Source organism: Phalacrocorax carbo, chromosome 1, assembly GCF_963921805.1.
Source record: "Phalacrocorax carbo chromosome 1, bPhaCar2.1, whole genome shotgun sequence".
NCBI classification, from domain to species: Eukaryota; Metazoa; Chordata; class Aves; order Suliformes; family Phalacrocoracidae; genus Phalacrocorax; species Phalacrocorax carbo.
The window spans coordinates 76,526,221-76,542,123 of NC_087513.1; the positions used below are offsets into that span (position 1 = coordinate 76,526,221).

Genomic DNA, 15,903 nt, shown 5'->3' on the forward strand with positions numbered 1-15,903 from the left:
ATTCCAAAAAACATACGCCATAACACCCCCTTGCTGTTCTACCAAGCTTATGGTCTTCAGTAGAAAAGACTATAACCCTCAAATTTGCAACGTGTCATAGCGGGAGGCGGAAGTAAAAAGACAACTGCATACTAGAGAAATGAGAAGGGTTTTATCTGTTATTCACATGCGTGTTCATACAGGGCATAGATCCTTGCAAGTTAAGACCTGAGAAATTTTAGCCTTAGACCACACAGTCCTGTACCATCTGTTTCTCTCAGCTCTGGAATCTCAAGAATTTCCAGGTGGACTAGAAGAAAGAAGGGGAGAAGGGTGGCTGACCATATGAATGTTTATACGGACAATGCATCTCAAGTAATTGACCTTGCTTTCTCCTCCCATGATTATCAATATGAAGTTCACACACTGGGTGAGTGCCCTCTGCAGTCCCTATTTTATGGAAGCTACCTGAAGGAGGATCTTGATTCATCAGAAACAGGGAATGTAGAGGACTGCTCTGCTAAGAGCTGCATAATGCCCAGAAGCTTCTGTGAAGGGCAACTGCAGAAGCAAGGATCTTCAGATGGCCTTTCTGCCTTGAACTTCTGCAGAGCATGTTCAGCTCATATCTGATGGTTCCACTTCTGCTCACTAAGAATCAGGCCTGACACAACCTGTTACCTGCAGCGATAATCTGGGGTGGAAATAGCTATAACTAACTACCTTCCTGCCACCGAGGCGATCAGGTGAGGAGTGCTCCTAAAGGATCTGCTCCCAAACAAACAGAAGTCAAAGCATGCTTGATGTCCAGGATAAATAGGGTAGCCTAATCCTTAGATACTGTGTTTTAGGCTGATTATTAAGCTCAGATGACTCAAGATATATAAAGTTGGGTATCACTTTGTGTTCAAATGGGTAAAACTAATATAAGAAGGATCAGCTCTAACAATGTAGATCTCTCCATTTGATGTAACAGATGCTAAAATGTTTGTCTTTGCTGCAAATGCAGGAATTCATGACCATAAGCTCAAATTGTGGTTTTTTTTCAATATGATGTGAGCAGCTCATTAAAATCCATTGCACATACTGGGCTAAAAATCTGCTGAAATCAAAACAGCTTTGGCCAGGACAGGATAAACACAGTTACCTTGGCTGATGTTTCTAGGTAACTTCAGGAGGCACAAGACTGGATGAAAGAGCTGACCAGCACACAAAGAAAGGAGTACTGGCATGTCATGAAAGTGGCCAAAGCAGGACCTGCACTTGTGATCTACTATTCTGAACTGGCTCTGGCTCTCTGCTGCACTGTCTGAGATCCTTGGAGTTGAACTGATAGTGGAAGTACACTTTCCAAAGCAAGGCCACTTTAAGGCAAAAAAACAGAGATGATTCTGTCCCTTATAACGTGCAGTGATGTTCTCTGTCATAAGCTAGTCCATGGGATAAATGCCTAAATTGCAATTTCCATGGCTCACACCTCTAGTGATTGCTATGGAGAGGTAACAGTCTTAGCAGACTGCACACTCGGCTCTCCAGGCAGGTAGCTGGGTGCTCATTATAAATGGCTTGAAGGCTACTAAAAATATAAGAGGAGCCACCTGCAGAAGTCAAATGATTCTTGGCACAACAAGGGAAAATACAGAACTAGTGTAAATACTACCTTAATTGCTGGTTATGTGCCATGAATATAGGCAGACCAAAGCCCTGCCTGTAAACCACTCTTAGGAATCAGGCATTGAAGGTAATATAGGTACATATATAACATATCCCTTCCTGGCAAAGCTGGCCCTTGCTGGTGTGATTTTCCAAATGACTTGAAGTGCTTCTTACGCTACAGAAACAATATAGGCAGAGGTAAACTTCAGCAGTAACAAAGTCCAGAACAGTTCCAATGCACTTTACAGTTTACACAAGCACTTCAGTTGACAGTAAAATAATTTTTAGGGATCTTGGGAGCCAGCTTCAAGGGAAGGGAAGAGAATTACTTTTCTGTATCTGAGGTGAGCTGCAAACAGCCTTATTGGTGACCCAAGAAGTCAGTATCCAATGGCAAAACTGTCCTGTCACACAATGAGTTGAACACGTCTTGTGAAGGTGTGAATTTCAGTGTAGAGTTTGGGTTTCTGAGGACACTGGTAGCAATGGCATTACTGCCATTTGCACCATTATCCTGGTGTTAAACGTGCAAGGGAAATGTCTGCGCTTCCTTAACTTCAAGATGGGCTCAATGTCTTGTTGCTCTTTGCTATACTGAAAAGAACTTTGTAAAACTTTCTTCTTGAGACAAGAAGGAACCAACCCTATATCGTCCAGGGCCAGAGGAAGAACATATTTTTTGCCACAGTGAGTTCTGACAACGCTGATCTCCGGAAAGAATGGAAAAGGTGGATTGAAGGTGAGGGAGAGAAACGTATCCTTTGCAGTTGTTCTGAAGCCACTTGGGTTCAAGACCAAACGAACCTGATCTATTTAACTGCTAAAGAGAACAGGGAGGGAAATGAAACATGGTGAGAAACAGGTCAGGCCCCCTTTTCCAAAAGTGCTGATCAGAGGATAAGATCTAAGAAATGCTCTGGATAGAACACCATGGTTGTGTGACTAAAGCACCTTAAGGATTCATGCAGACTCGTAAGGCCTGTGATGACGACAATGTAGCAAGAGACTGTATTCTTAAAAACAATATACAAAATCTAAAATTTCTTTGTTCTAAGGGTTGATAGAGTAGCCAAAACACAAATCAATACCTTTGATGAGGAGATGAGGACTTCTTGAGTCTAAACACCAGACAGTTCTGCAGTTCTAGTTCCTCAAAGAGGAATTTTTCAGCTGCTTGTCACATCTTTGTAAGCAGTTGATTTATTTGTAATAAGGCAGCCCAATGGCATAACTGATGCTATTAAATCTATATTTGTGTCCACAGTATCAAGTTCTATGTAAAAGGAAGCTTCAGGATATCAATAGACAATTGCTTTATAAAAACCCTGTAGCCTTTTCAAGTGAAAGACAGCACCCAGGAAGAGAGTAATGCGAAGCCAGCACGACCTGATAATTTACAACATATATAATGATAAAGCACTAGACTACTGGATGACTCATCTTTACAGTTGTAGGCTGTGGGGCCACTGGACTTATGAATTCTAACCAGGGCTGCAATAGCAAAAAGAGATTTGGAAACTGGATACATGAATAAAAGTAACTTCCATAGCTGAAGATGTGACACTGGACAAAATATTTTGAGGATGTGTGTATTAGTAGGACTGACTGGAAATTTGGTACTTCTGAAGTTATGTGCCGCCACACTAGAATGTGTTTCATCCAGGTAGGCAGGGCATGATACACTGTGCTTCAAACTGATGCTGGATTTAGACTGAGCAATATGTGAAATGCATTAGCACACTCCTCTAATCAGGTAGGGCAGTCCCATGCTATGATGCTATGACAGGAAAAACAGTCCTGGCAAATATGTTCTTGAGGAAAAGAAGATAAAGGAAAGTAGGGAGGTCTCTGTGACTGCTCTTAAGAAATACACTGGAAATATTTGCAGAAAAAATTGTGTTGCACCATACAAAACAGAGATTTGAACATAATTTTAAGAGCTGAAGGCAGTGCTCAACTAACTGCAAGATAAACTATGCCATGTTTAAGAAGTCCTGAAAACATTGTTTGTGCCTTTCTGATCTATAGTAAGCACAAGGTGTTCTGCAACAAGGTGGATGTAAACATATCTTACAGATAATGGTAAGGCTCTGGTTTTAAATGCTTGGATGTGTGCACTTCTGCAGAAAGAATGTGCACTTTCCTTTCTAATCTACAGAATGTACATGGCTCAATGTCCAGTTTATAGCACCCACCACAGGACTCTGGCAGATGGCAGAACCTCACCAGAAGCCCACCTGGCGTACAATAAAGGCTGCATTCCTTTCCACTCTACAGTGGCAATGGCCCAGGAGGAAGTGAAGAAAATGTAAATGAACTTTATGAATGGTAACATGGTGCAACATTCACCAATCACAGAAAAGTAATTCAGTGCCACCTCTTTAATGAGAGTGCTCTTTACTCTGAATCCAAGTGTTTTGCTCTGAACAAGGGAGATAAAAGACAGCTGGAAGCCCTTGGGGTTTTTCTGAACATTATGAAAGAAGTTGGATGAAAATTTTTAGGAATCTTTGGATGGCTCTAAAGAAAGGTTTCTTGTAGATCATCAGAGAAGACCAGTTTATTGTCTGGCCCACAAGGCCTAGATAAAAATGCATCTAACAGGAAGAAAAGAAGGAAGGAAGTGTATTTATATACTTTTCTCTGTTTAAGATTTAGCCATAAGTTACAGGACCACACCATGACTAGGACACAGGACCCTGCTACAGAGGTGGCCAGTCTTGCCGTAGCAAAATGAGTGCCATAGAAAGTCATGTCTGACAGCAGTCCTGTTCTCCTAAAGTAATCTCATGCAAGCTTATTCTTAGCCTTGCCTGATATTAAGGGCTATAAAGAGCATAGCCATTTTAATAGCACGCAACAGTTGACAGGGGACTAGAAATTATCATCTCAGGGCTTGCAATTGAAACCATCTTTCATCAGACTACTAAAATTACTTAAAGTGACCTACTTTTCCTACTCTCCCAAGGCTGCCTCCAGGAGGGTCAAAAATCACAGTCCATTTACAAAAGCTGGTAACAAATTTTCCTGAGGAGCCTCCCAGTACTTTCTAAAACAGCTGTTTGGAAAGCATCTGATGACACATGGAATTTCATGGAAATGCCACTACACTTTTGAAATGTAGTAAGACTCCATTAAAAAAATAAATTGTGGATTTTCTGAGCATCAGAATTCAGTAGAAATAAAAAAGTAGAAAAGTCCCTAAGTAATAAGCCACCCACTCAGTTCTCACTTTCTAATTAAATTTCTTTTCAGCTCTAGTTAACGTTTTTCTAAGGAATCCGTTGTTCAAACACAGCATGTCCATAATTTGTCAGGTCTTGGCTGATACCTGCTAACACAGGAGGTTCTGAAGCGTTAAACAACGTATTTTGCAAACTGGATTTTTAACTATCTCCCTAAACCTATTTCTAGAGTCTATGTTCAGCTTGGAACTTGCAGACCTGGTGTAACTAAGCAGCTTGTTGCTAATCATAACTTTTGAATTCTATTTGCCTGGACTCTTTTAAGCAGTGTAAGCTTATTTTCAGGTTGGATAATTACTTTTATCAGAGGGCGAGGCAGCAACGCAGTGCACTATGTTGCTCAGTCCTTCTAAGCCATATTGTACATACTGTTAGTGGCTGGGCAAACTCACCATGTAGACCTAGAGGATTGGACCTACCCTTTCTATTCCCAAAAGGTCATTGTCACTAATAGCCATAAATGCAACATGAAGAAGACAAGCACAAGGGTGCACAATGGGTTAACTGAGAGCAGAAGCTAAAGAATTATCTTCATTGTTCAATTCACTTCCTCATCCCTTCCACTCTCAGTCTCCAACAACGCAGAGGAAGCCATGCTTCAGTCTTGAAAGAGGAATGTACAGAAGATCACTAGTCACTAGGGAAAGATCTTTCAGTGGTTACTAACATAGCTGCACAAAGGAAATAAATGGATTTCCAGTCATAATATTTACATTTCAATCAGAAGTACTGCAAATTTTAAGTAGGCAAATACAGTTGGTCATTTAACACCACATATGTAACAGAACATTGTTTTATATCATCATCATCATTATCATCATCATCCACTTTTAAGTCAATAGGCAGGTCTGCAACATGAGATTTTTCAGGAATCCTACAGCAACACATACACACAAACATACGCAAATCACATGTAAGAAGTAGCTTGCATAAGGTAAGTAAGGTTAATGGCAAAAGCTTCTTTCTATGCAGAAGAAATCGAACATTAAAGCTGCAGCATTAGGAAAAAAAAAGTTTAAAAACAAGAAATGAAGTCGTACAACAGATGAGAACTTAAAAAAATTGGTGACCTTTCCACACAGATGAAGTCAGGATAAAAAAACCAAACCAAACCAAAACCAAAGGGACCAAACGAGACCAAAAGAGAACCTCCCCCCCACACACATACAGACAAAAGTGAGAGCACAACAAAGCAAGTGGAAGAAAAGTGTTACCCATAAGTAGCCGCCGTTTCACCCTCTTGTCCACATCAGCTACTGACGTGGCATTGTACTCAGAACTCTCAATTGCAGCCTCATCCTTCTCTAAAACACAAGTAAGGGACAAACATGGAGCAGTTGGTTAATCACAAGCCCAATTTTCCGCTGCCTAAGACAGTTTCTTGGCATGGCACAGCCAAAGCCAAGAAGCAAGGCACGAAAGCACTAAATCCCCGTTAGAGAGTTAATTCCCTTTGAGACCCCAGGAAAAAATTAAAGGGTGTTTAGGGAAAGGAGGAAGAAAGAGGGGCAGGAGGAAGAATGGTCAACTATGAAGTAATTAACCACATAGAGGAAGCTGGATTCCTACCGGAGAACAAGAGCTATCATGAGTGCTCCAGAGCGGTGTTAATAATGAAAATTAAAATTCAGGAATGCTAGTTGAACAACCTACTAAAGACAAACTGTGAAGTGATTCAGGCTAATGGTGGCACCAGGATCTGAAGGTGGCAGGCAGAAGACTGAGACAGACAGAGAGCTAGAAGAGTCCGGTGATGGATGGGCACGGATGCACCATAGTCTCTTACACATTGACACATCGTGAGGAAAAAACAAACAACAGCATGCAAATTAAACAAAACCAACAAAAATAAACAAACAACAAACCAAACAAACACAAAAAAAGATCAATTTGGGCAGTGCTGGTTGCCTGCTTGTCTATGAAACACTACTAGCTAAACATTCAATGCTAGGAAAGATGTTGCAAGAACAGGGTTTAGTAAATTTATAAGCATGCAGTAAGCAAGATGATGTCAGCAAAGGTAATTTTTACAAGGTAATCTCTGATATCCTACATGTAAGAGTTTCATAGAGCATAATGAGGACTTTAGTTTGGTTATGCTTCATTAGAAATACACAGAAACAGTCACAAGTGCGGGAAGAGATGATCAGTATGTGAAATAAAAATAAAGATTTCTGATACAGGAGAGCAATGGAGAAGCAGCAGCTGGGTAAATAAAACAGTTTCTACAGAGAGGGAAATGCTGATTAGGAAAACAAAAACCAAAATGCAAGTGGGGACTTTCACATGCAGCAAACAAACAAAAAAAAAGGATAAGTCAAGCAAACGAAGACAAAATATGTTAGACAAAGGGTCAACAAGTATTTATCTGGCATTGCAGAAGTTTGCATTCTTGCAGTGATGCCTGGAATATATACACCACTGAAGACAGCAAACACTGGAATCACTGAAGTGAGGAGGAGGAGGAGGCTGGCAGGTTTTGTTTGTGGCAACACTACATGGTTGAGTGGTAGCAAGAAGTTGTTTTGTTTTGTTTTTAACAAGTTCTAGATGGGATCAGGCTGCAATAGAGGCTTTTGTTTGAGTTTTTTTTTTTATTTTGCTCTGTAAATAATTAATGAACGTCAGTTATCAGACAAGACAGGCAATCAGGAACCATCACCAGAAAGCAGGAAAAAAATGTGAAAAATAAAAAAAATTAAAAGTATTCTAAGAGAAAGAACTACTTAAAAGGAAGAAAATCAGCACAGGCAGTAATATGTGACTTACATCACAAGACCAAGGAATGTAACATGGAGTTGTATGTATTACGATACAAAAACGGAAAAAAAAAAAGTAAAAACCAGGTGTACACAGCTTTTAAAATCATTTTTACATGCTGGACAAAATAAAACATCAATCCAAGGATATTAGTGAACGCTAATAAACGGAAGATCAATTATCCATTCAATAAAACCTGTTCTCAAGGCCCTCACTCTTGCAAATTCTCTGCAATTGGAACTGCCACAGGCTTCAGGGAGGGTTATTTAAGCAGAGGGACTGTACGACGGAGCCCTCTGTGTTAATCAGAAATACTAGCTGAGAGATCCCGTAAGCTGAGACATAGCTTGTGTATACAGCGAGGCGGTGTCCAGCACTGACCTTGTTCAGCTCTACCTCTGCCAACATACCCCTCACCCTACCACACAATTTGTGCAATCAAACACAGCAGAAGTGAGTGAGGCTCTGGGCAGCCACTGAGTTTTATGCCATGGATCTGACCAAAGGATCACTAAAGATAACTGACAGATTTCCATGGGTTTCAAGTGCTCTGGCTTGCAGTATTGATAAAGGAGAGAAAAGATGATAAGTATGTGTCCATGCTTTTTTAACCTCAGGAAACTACTAGGAATTTGTAAGAATTTGAAATTAAACAAACAAAAAAAGTCAACATGACCACAATGCTAATGAAAACCATCAAGGATTTCAGGTTCTGATCTGTGAATATGAATTTCCAAATTTTAACTTGCAGTATGCAAAAATATCCTTTTTTATATAAAAAAAAACAGAGTAGAAAGAAATGGTGTTAAGCAAATAATATATTTTATAATCACAAATGTTTGCATAGCATTTCCCAAGATGGTCCATCTCTTGAATGGATTTTTCCTACTAATAATCTGAGTGAAAGCTTATTCGCTACAAGTGCTGTAATTTTTAGAATCATAAAACATACAACAGGGAAGAAAGCACATCGTGATGATTAATTTTCCCCGATTACAGCTTAGAAAAGAGGATCATTTTCATCTCCTTGCTTACTCAAGGAAGTCTTGCCTCATGAAAGTGAACAGAAGAGCTGAATTTTCATTCATAATTATGAATGTTCTACACCTTTTAACTTCAAAAATTATTAGAGTTATGAAAAGAAATAAAAGTTACGAAGGAGTAACAAAGGGATACTTAAATAACAAATGTTTTGACAAAACATGCACAAATGCTTCTCTCTCTGTATAGCGTGACCTTAGCTACTACAGCCAGAAACTGCTGTTATACACTTCTCTCAGCAATGGTGCTAAAGCCTGTGAGTTACAAACACACGCGCGCACACACACACACACACACATATGTGCACATATATGTTCTATGAGGAATACGAAACAAAATTTGCTGCAGAGAAGTACTTACCAATGCAGGTTCGGCCATCTGAATGTAGGGCATACTTCTGATGACAACCACACACAGGACCAGTATCTGTGTCATCACAGGTGTGTTGGCAGCCTCCATTCCCATAGTTACAGGTTACTAGTTAAGCCCCAAATGAATGTGTATATATGTATATATAAATAAAATAACAATGAAACCAATTAGTCTTGAGGGCCTTTCAGAATACAGAAGAGCAGTAACAAACCAAGACATAAGGCAACATAACATTTGTATTTGTGGTTATTTGCATTTCTTATTCTTTCTGACCCCCCTTATGTTAGCCACGCCCCTCTCTCATGTCCTACTCTTAATCCATGCAGTGAAGAGAAAAAGAGAAATAAAAAAAAGCATGTGCTACTTTGTCCCCAGGCTACTTGTATTCATAACTTTAGTATGAGTGGTTAGCCAATTCCATCTCTTCCTAAAAGCTACATGCTTTATGTCTGTCATGTACATGGCATGAACAAATGAGCAGTCTACTAATACCAACATATACTTTCAAGTCTATAGACAGCATTTCTCTTTTCCTTCCCCTTCACGTGGAGGAATCAGAGACCAAACAGCAAGAATAGAACCATATAAGTCTTGAAATCTATTATTTCAAGTACTAGTCCTCCTAGAGTAGAAGAATTTTAAAAATAAAACAGGAAACTATTTTTATTTCTTTTCTTCTCTGAAACAAAAAATACACAGTTGTTATGGCCCTGCAGTGCTCTGGTCTCAACTAGGAAGAAAACGTTGGATATGTCACTTTCATTTCCAAGAATACAGTGCGAAATGGCTTTTAGCAATTAAAACATCCTCCAGTGAAAAGTACGGAACGTACATTAAAGCAAACATTGTTCATAACAGCGTTTTGAAGTTTACATGAATTAATAGATTAGATTAAATTTCCTTTGTCACATAATGGATTGAATTGTTGACTATTAAGACAAACCGGTTTTTAAATATTAAGCTGGCTAGTGCCATTAACAATGCCTCCCATATACCCCTGTTCTATTTAATCCTTTGCAGCCGCATAGCTTGATGCTGAATAACACAATTCTGATCTGAGTTAAATTTATTACAATTATAAAATTATAATATAAATATATAAAAATTATATTATAAAATATAAAATTACTTATATACAAATATATAAGTAATTTGGACTAAGTTCTTCATCGGTGTATACATACTGGCAGATACAGGAGAAATCCAATATACCATTATTCAGTTATATCATACTCATCATTTCAGTATGATCCTTTGAAATGTTACAGTAATTTAAATACTGACTCCTACTAATCAGAAGGAGCTTCCTCCATTGGTCTTAGCAGAATTTTCCTTCTAGGTAACAGAGTTTATAAAAGAACCAGGATAGCAAATTGCAATATACAGTAAAACTAAGATAATGGTTAACAGGATTTTAAAATCATGTATCTAAATCTAAACTGAGGTCCTATCTAATCCAATAGGGCTAAGCCCATATAATTTCCCACTGACCTCAGTGACTCTGCTTTAATGCTAGCTTCTTAAAATGGAGTAGACTGGAATTTTCAGTCACAGTAACTAGAACTGAAATATTCCACCTCTGGTGTGTCCCAGTGCTGAATAGCCATGCCACCCTCAGAAATCACTTATGTATTTTGCTTAAAATAGAACAATTCTAAGAAAAGAAACTGAGGGAGACCCACCACAGCATACCCATCAGAATTCCTATTCAAACCTCCTGCCAGTGTGGGAACTGCAACTCTATACCCGTGGTCCCTGAAGTCTGGCAAAGGTCACAACAGGAATTGTCCCTCTCCCAAGCGAGTACAGACCAGAGACCGCTACAGGTGCAAGCACCCTTGGTCCTTCACACTGTACACTTTGAATAAAATCCTAGTGTTGTTCAGAGAGAAGGAATAGTCTCATGGCCAAGTGGTAAGAACAATCCCTGAGAAGAGGGCCTGCCTGGATTCCCACCTCTCCTCCCAGGAATATCGCTGTTCTGTCCGATCGGAAAGAATGCCAGTGAGAAAGATGCCGAGCGGCCCGATGCACATTCCCTTACTGGAGCTTGACAGTTTGGGCACTAGGCTGAAAAATGGGAATTGCAGGTTCAGTCCCATCAGACAAAGGAGGGAATTGAACTCACATACCCCAAGTCATAAGAATCCTCAACTTCCAAAGAATTACATTTAAAAAGCCCCCTAAGCAACAAACATCCTCAGGCATTCGTTCTCCTTCTCCAGTTTTATAACTTAACTATTAATTTCTTTTTGTGAAAAAAATACATGAAGCAAACCGTTCTGCTTTGCATCAAATGGAAGCAACATTTCATTTCCTTCAATACACAATAATATTTTAGTTTTTATTTTTGATGCCAAACAAACCAATTAAAATTTTATGTCAATTCTGCATTCTTAAACCTCCTGCCTTTTCGATGCAGTCATGCTGAAAAATCATTTCCTTGCTCAACCCTGTGCTTGTCCTTATTCACCTCTCTCTGCCCATTCTTTGATTTGCAATTTTTTTGGGTTAATCTTTGTCTTATGTGTCTCTCTCTATGCCACATTATGTGTGCAACAGTAACTTCCTGGTTAATCTGGAGGTAGAGAAATACTGGTTTGCAGCTTAGCTGAGAACTAGAGGAACAGGCAGAGGCTGTTTGAATCGGATGACTGCAGCCTGATGGTAAACATGAGCTATCTTCTGGACGACTGTTTCTGGGATGTGATCAAGCAGAGGCAGTAAGCGGTATAGAAGGCAGCTGTTTGCAATATCCATGGCATTGGGTGTGCAGTGGCAGAGCTAATCCATGATAAGGTAATTTCCGTCTACCTATCCTTCCCTCTTTCTTGACCCCATAAGGCTCTCAGACGATGTAATAGTTCATTCAATGTTTCTATCCCTGTTGGACTCCTGTGCCATCATAAATTAACTTAAAGGTGTTGTTTATGCCAAATGTTTAAATACATTTCTAGCCAACAGTGTTTTTATTGAGGATTTTAAAGTGCAATCAGCAACAAAGTGTATATTTTAAACAACTTGACTGCAATGGTTATTTTTGGCATTCCTTGCTGAAAGCCTCTGCTGCCAGAGATGAAAATATCTTAACACAGTTTCTCTGATCTACGTAATATGAGGGACTTTTCCTTACCATATTTGCCTATGAAAAATTGCACTAGGCTGATGAGGCTTATAGTAAATCCTGCAGAATCACACACTTCTTTTATAGTTTCCCTGTATACTAGAGTTACTGGTTCCTGTTCTACCCAGTCAATGAACACAGATGTAGGTCAGTTCCTTTTCCTGTCTCTTACAAATACCAGTAAATCACATTTCTGAAGGATTTGAATTTCTGTCTAGACTATAATTTATTTATTTATTTATTTAAAGCAACTTGAGACAAAATTCTGGAGCTTGACAGCTCTGCAGGTGAAATTGGAACAAAATCCAGTTGTAAAATATGTCATTTCAATTTCCTTCCAGCCTTAATTCTGTGGCAGTGACACACTGAGAAGTTTTTCTTGCTTAGAGGAAGAAAGCCAAAATTGTTTAAAAGCCAAGGGACATCTAGATCTATTCCATTTTTATCAAAAAGCATTAAACCAAAATTAATGAGAACTTTCAAAGTTTTCTTTTAAAATTTTTTTCTGATAACTTTGGACTCTACAGCTATGCAAAGGCTGTGTGCTCATTCAGAGCCTGTGAAATTAAAAAGGCAAACAAAAAGAGGCAAAATGCTAACTCTTGATAGACACCATTTACCTTCAAATATTATAAATCATGATACAATAGAAGAGATGGAAAATAGTAAGCAATTTTTCTTTTTTTTTTTTTCCCCAAAGGAGACTGTACACATATCTCTTAGAACTCAGATATACCTATCCCCACACAGCAGATTTAAAACCAGAATAATACCATTGCTTTTGACACTGCTTCAGCATTCATGTATGTCTTAAGTGCATTCAAAATGCTGGGCTTTCTCCCTTAGTGGGAAAAATACCCTGTACAACTGGCTAAAACCAGCATCTCATAGAGAAGACTTTGCTCATGTTGGCTGCAAACATGAGTAGAAACAGCACACAAGCCCTACAAAGATGCATACCATCTATATGAGGTGTCACATGCCAGTGGTCAAGTTACCAGTCTGTTCTCCCAATATTGTTTCTACTGTGAATGAAGAACTCTCACAGAAGCATAGAATGGTTTGGGTTGGAAGGGACCTTAAAGACCATCTAGTCCAACCCCCGTGTCATTGGCAAGGACACCTTCCACTAGACCAGGCTGCTCAAAGCCCCATCCAACCTGGCCTTGAACACTTCCAGGGATGGGGCATCCACACTTCTCTGGGCAACCTGTTCCAGTGCCTCACCACCCTCATAGTGAAGAATTTCTTCAGTATATCTACTCTAAATGTACCCTCTTTCAGTTTAAGCCATTACCCCTTGCCCTATCACTACCTGCCTTCTTAAAAAGTCCCTCTCCAGCTTTCTTGTAGGCCCCCTTCAGGTACTAGAAAGCTGCGATAAGGTCACCCTGGAGCTCTCTCTTCTCCAGGCCTAACAACCCCAACTCTCTGAGCCTGTCTTCACAGCAGAGATGCTCCAGCCCTCTGATCACCTTTGTGACCCTTCTCTGGACTTGCTCCAACAGCTCCATGTCCTTCTTATGTTGGAGGCCCTCGAGCTGAATGCAGCACTCCAGGTGGGATGTCATGAGAGCAGAGTAGAGGGGCAGAGTCTCTTCCCTCAACTGCTGGTCACACTTCTTTTGATGCAGCCCAGGATGCAGTTGGCTTTCTGGGCTGCAAGGGCACATTGCTGGGTCATGTTGAGCTTCTCATCAACCAACACCCCCAAGTCCTTCTCCTCAGGGCTGCTCTCAATCCATTCTCTGCCCAGCCTGTATTTGTGCTTGGGATTGCCCTGGCCCATGTGTAGGACCTTGCACTCGGTCTTGTTGAACTTCATGAAGTTCGCACGGGCCCACCCCTCAAGCCTATCGAAGTCCCTCTGGATGGCATCCCTTCCCTCCAGCATGTTGACTGCACCACACAGCTTGGTGTCATCTGCAAACTTTCTGAGGGTGCACTCAATCCCACGTCAATGTTGCCAACAAAGATGTTGAACAGCACTGGTCCCAACACTGACCCCTGAGGAATGCCACTCGTCACTGGTCTCTGCTTGGACATCGAGCCATTGACCTCAGCTCTTTGAGTGTGACAATTCCTTATCCTCTGAGTGGTCCACCAGTCAAATCCATGTCTCTCCAATTTAGAGACAAGGGTGTCATGTGGGACAGTGTCAAATGCTTTGCACAAGCTATGGGGCATCCTGAGCTGAAGCCCTGACACTGGTTCTTCTAGCAGCTTTCAAACAAGATTAATTCTTTTTGTTGACTATAATGCTTACGCTCTTGGACTGGCCAGCCACCTTTCAGGGCCCACAGGCTGGCAGCGTGGCATAATCTCCCTAACTGTCCACCTGCTTATGCTGTAAGCAGCAGCACCTATTCAGTTTGGCTGGGTTGAGCTAAGCATTCCTGAGACACAGCTTTGCATGTGGGCCAGTGCTTACATCCATATAAATATATGGACAAGTCTTGAAATGACATTTTGATGATGAAAGACAAGAAACAACTGTCTGGAAGAGGAATGACATCTTAAAGAACAAAAGGGATTTTAATGTACTTATTCTACTAAATAATGATATTGAAGTTCCATGCTAAAACCTCCAGAAGATAGAAAATACCAAAATTAGCCTCACTCTACAGGCTAAATCCTGCTTTCAGTGCTTCTCTGAACCTTCATATAATGCTTTTTCTGGTCTCTTCCATCTGACATGACCATGACAATGAGTATTTGAAATCACATGGTCAACTTTTAAATCTGGCATTTAGTACCCACTAACTCAAAAAAAATCCCCTTAGACAATGATCTTGTCCACGTGTAGATAGAAATATATACTATGGCTCAGATGCCACAGAATTTACAACAAGCCAGATCTTTTGTTTTTGTAGCATGTTTTTCTGCAACGGTTCGAACCAGCACATTGTAATTCCAGATAAATTAAAAATTGCACTGTTTTTTAACTAAATTGGCCATTAAATATATAATTTATGTAAATATATGGGCATCTCTTTCTATGTGATACAGCTGTGCATGCAACATTGTTTGCAATATTTATTCTAGTATGGCCTTATATTTTTAACGTTCTGAAGATCTTTGCGCTGATATCAAATAGCTGCATGAGAACACTGTCAGCAGGAGCTGAAAAGCTGCTACTTGGCATATGTGGGATGGCATTTTATTGTAAACATACTAGACAAGACTTTTAGAATTACTTAACATCTAGCCCTCCTGCTTATTTAAATAATTATTATTGGAGGGGGCAGATAGAAATCGCTGTAGTTAAGGTTATCCAGCATTTTTCATTAAAAGATTCAGCTTTCACTTGTTTTTAACTGCCAGAGTTATTTCTTTTAGGTTGCAACTTGCAGGTATATATATCTGCTTTAGGTTTCCTCTTTTTCAAGTTCCAGCTAAACCAATCCAGCTAATAATGAGATTAACAAAAAATGTTTTGGTTTGTTCATGTTTGGGGAAAAAATCTTCTGTGTTTTCCTAGGATGGTGGGCAAGACTGTTTTTTTTTTGTAACTGAGAAATTGCATATTTAAAATTTACACTAAGAAACCATTACAGTTGCAATATTTAGCACCTGAAAGCTACAAATTAGCAGACTTCTGGTATATAGACTTATTGTATTATCATAACCATCCTTAATGACAAATGCAGAAAACACTCCTGTCTTATTCAGTGTGCAGTGGAGCTGGAGAAAGTCAGGTCTGTGAAACAGCTGGAGAATCTTGCC

At 39.8% G+C, this 15,903-nt stretch overlaps 1 protein-coding gene across 5 annotated transcripts in view; it reads right to left on the reverse strand.

The window, feature by feature from the left end:
- Window positions 1–15,903, reverse strand: part of SCUBE1 (signal peptide, CUB domain and EGF like domain containing 1) — a 219,497-nt gene that overhangs the window by 93,490 nt on the left and 110,104 nt on the right. For 3 of the 5 annotated variants that reach the window (XM_064460913.1, XM_064460922.1, XM_064460903.1), the window contains exons 6-7: window positions 9,042–9,158; window positions 6,095–6,184 (exon numbers count right to left, since the gene is read on the reverse strand). In XM_064460913.1, the coding sequence (XP_064316983.1) occupies window positions 6,095–6,184; window positions 9,042–9,158 (207 nt within the window). The remainder of the gene's footprint in view (window positions 1–6,094; window positions 6,185–9,041; window positions 9,159–15,903) is intronic. The other 2 variants (XM_064460938.1, XM_064460930.1) reach the window with 1 other exon arrangement.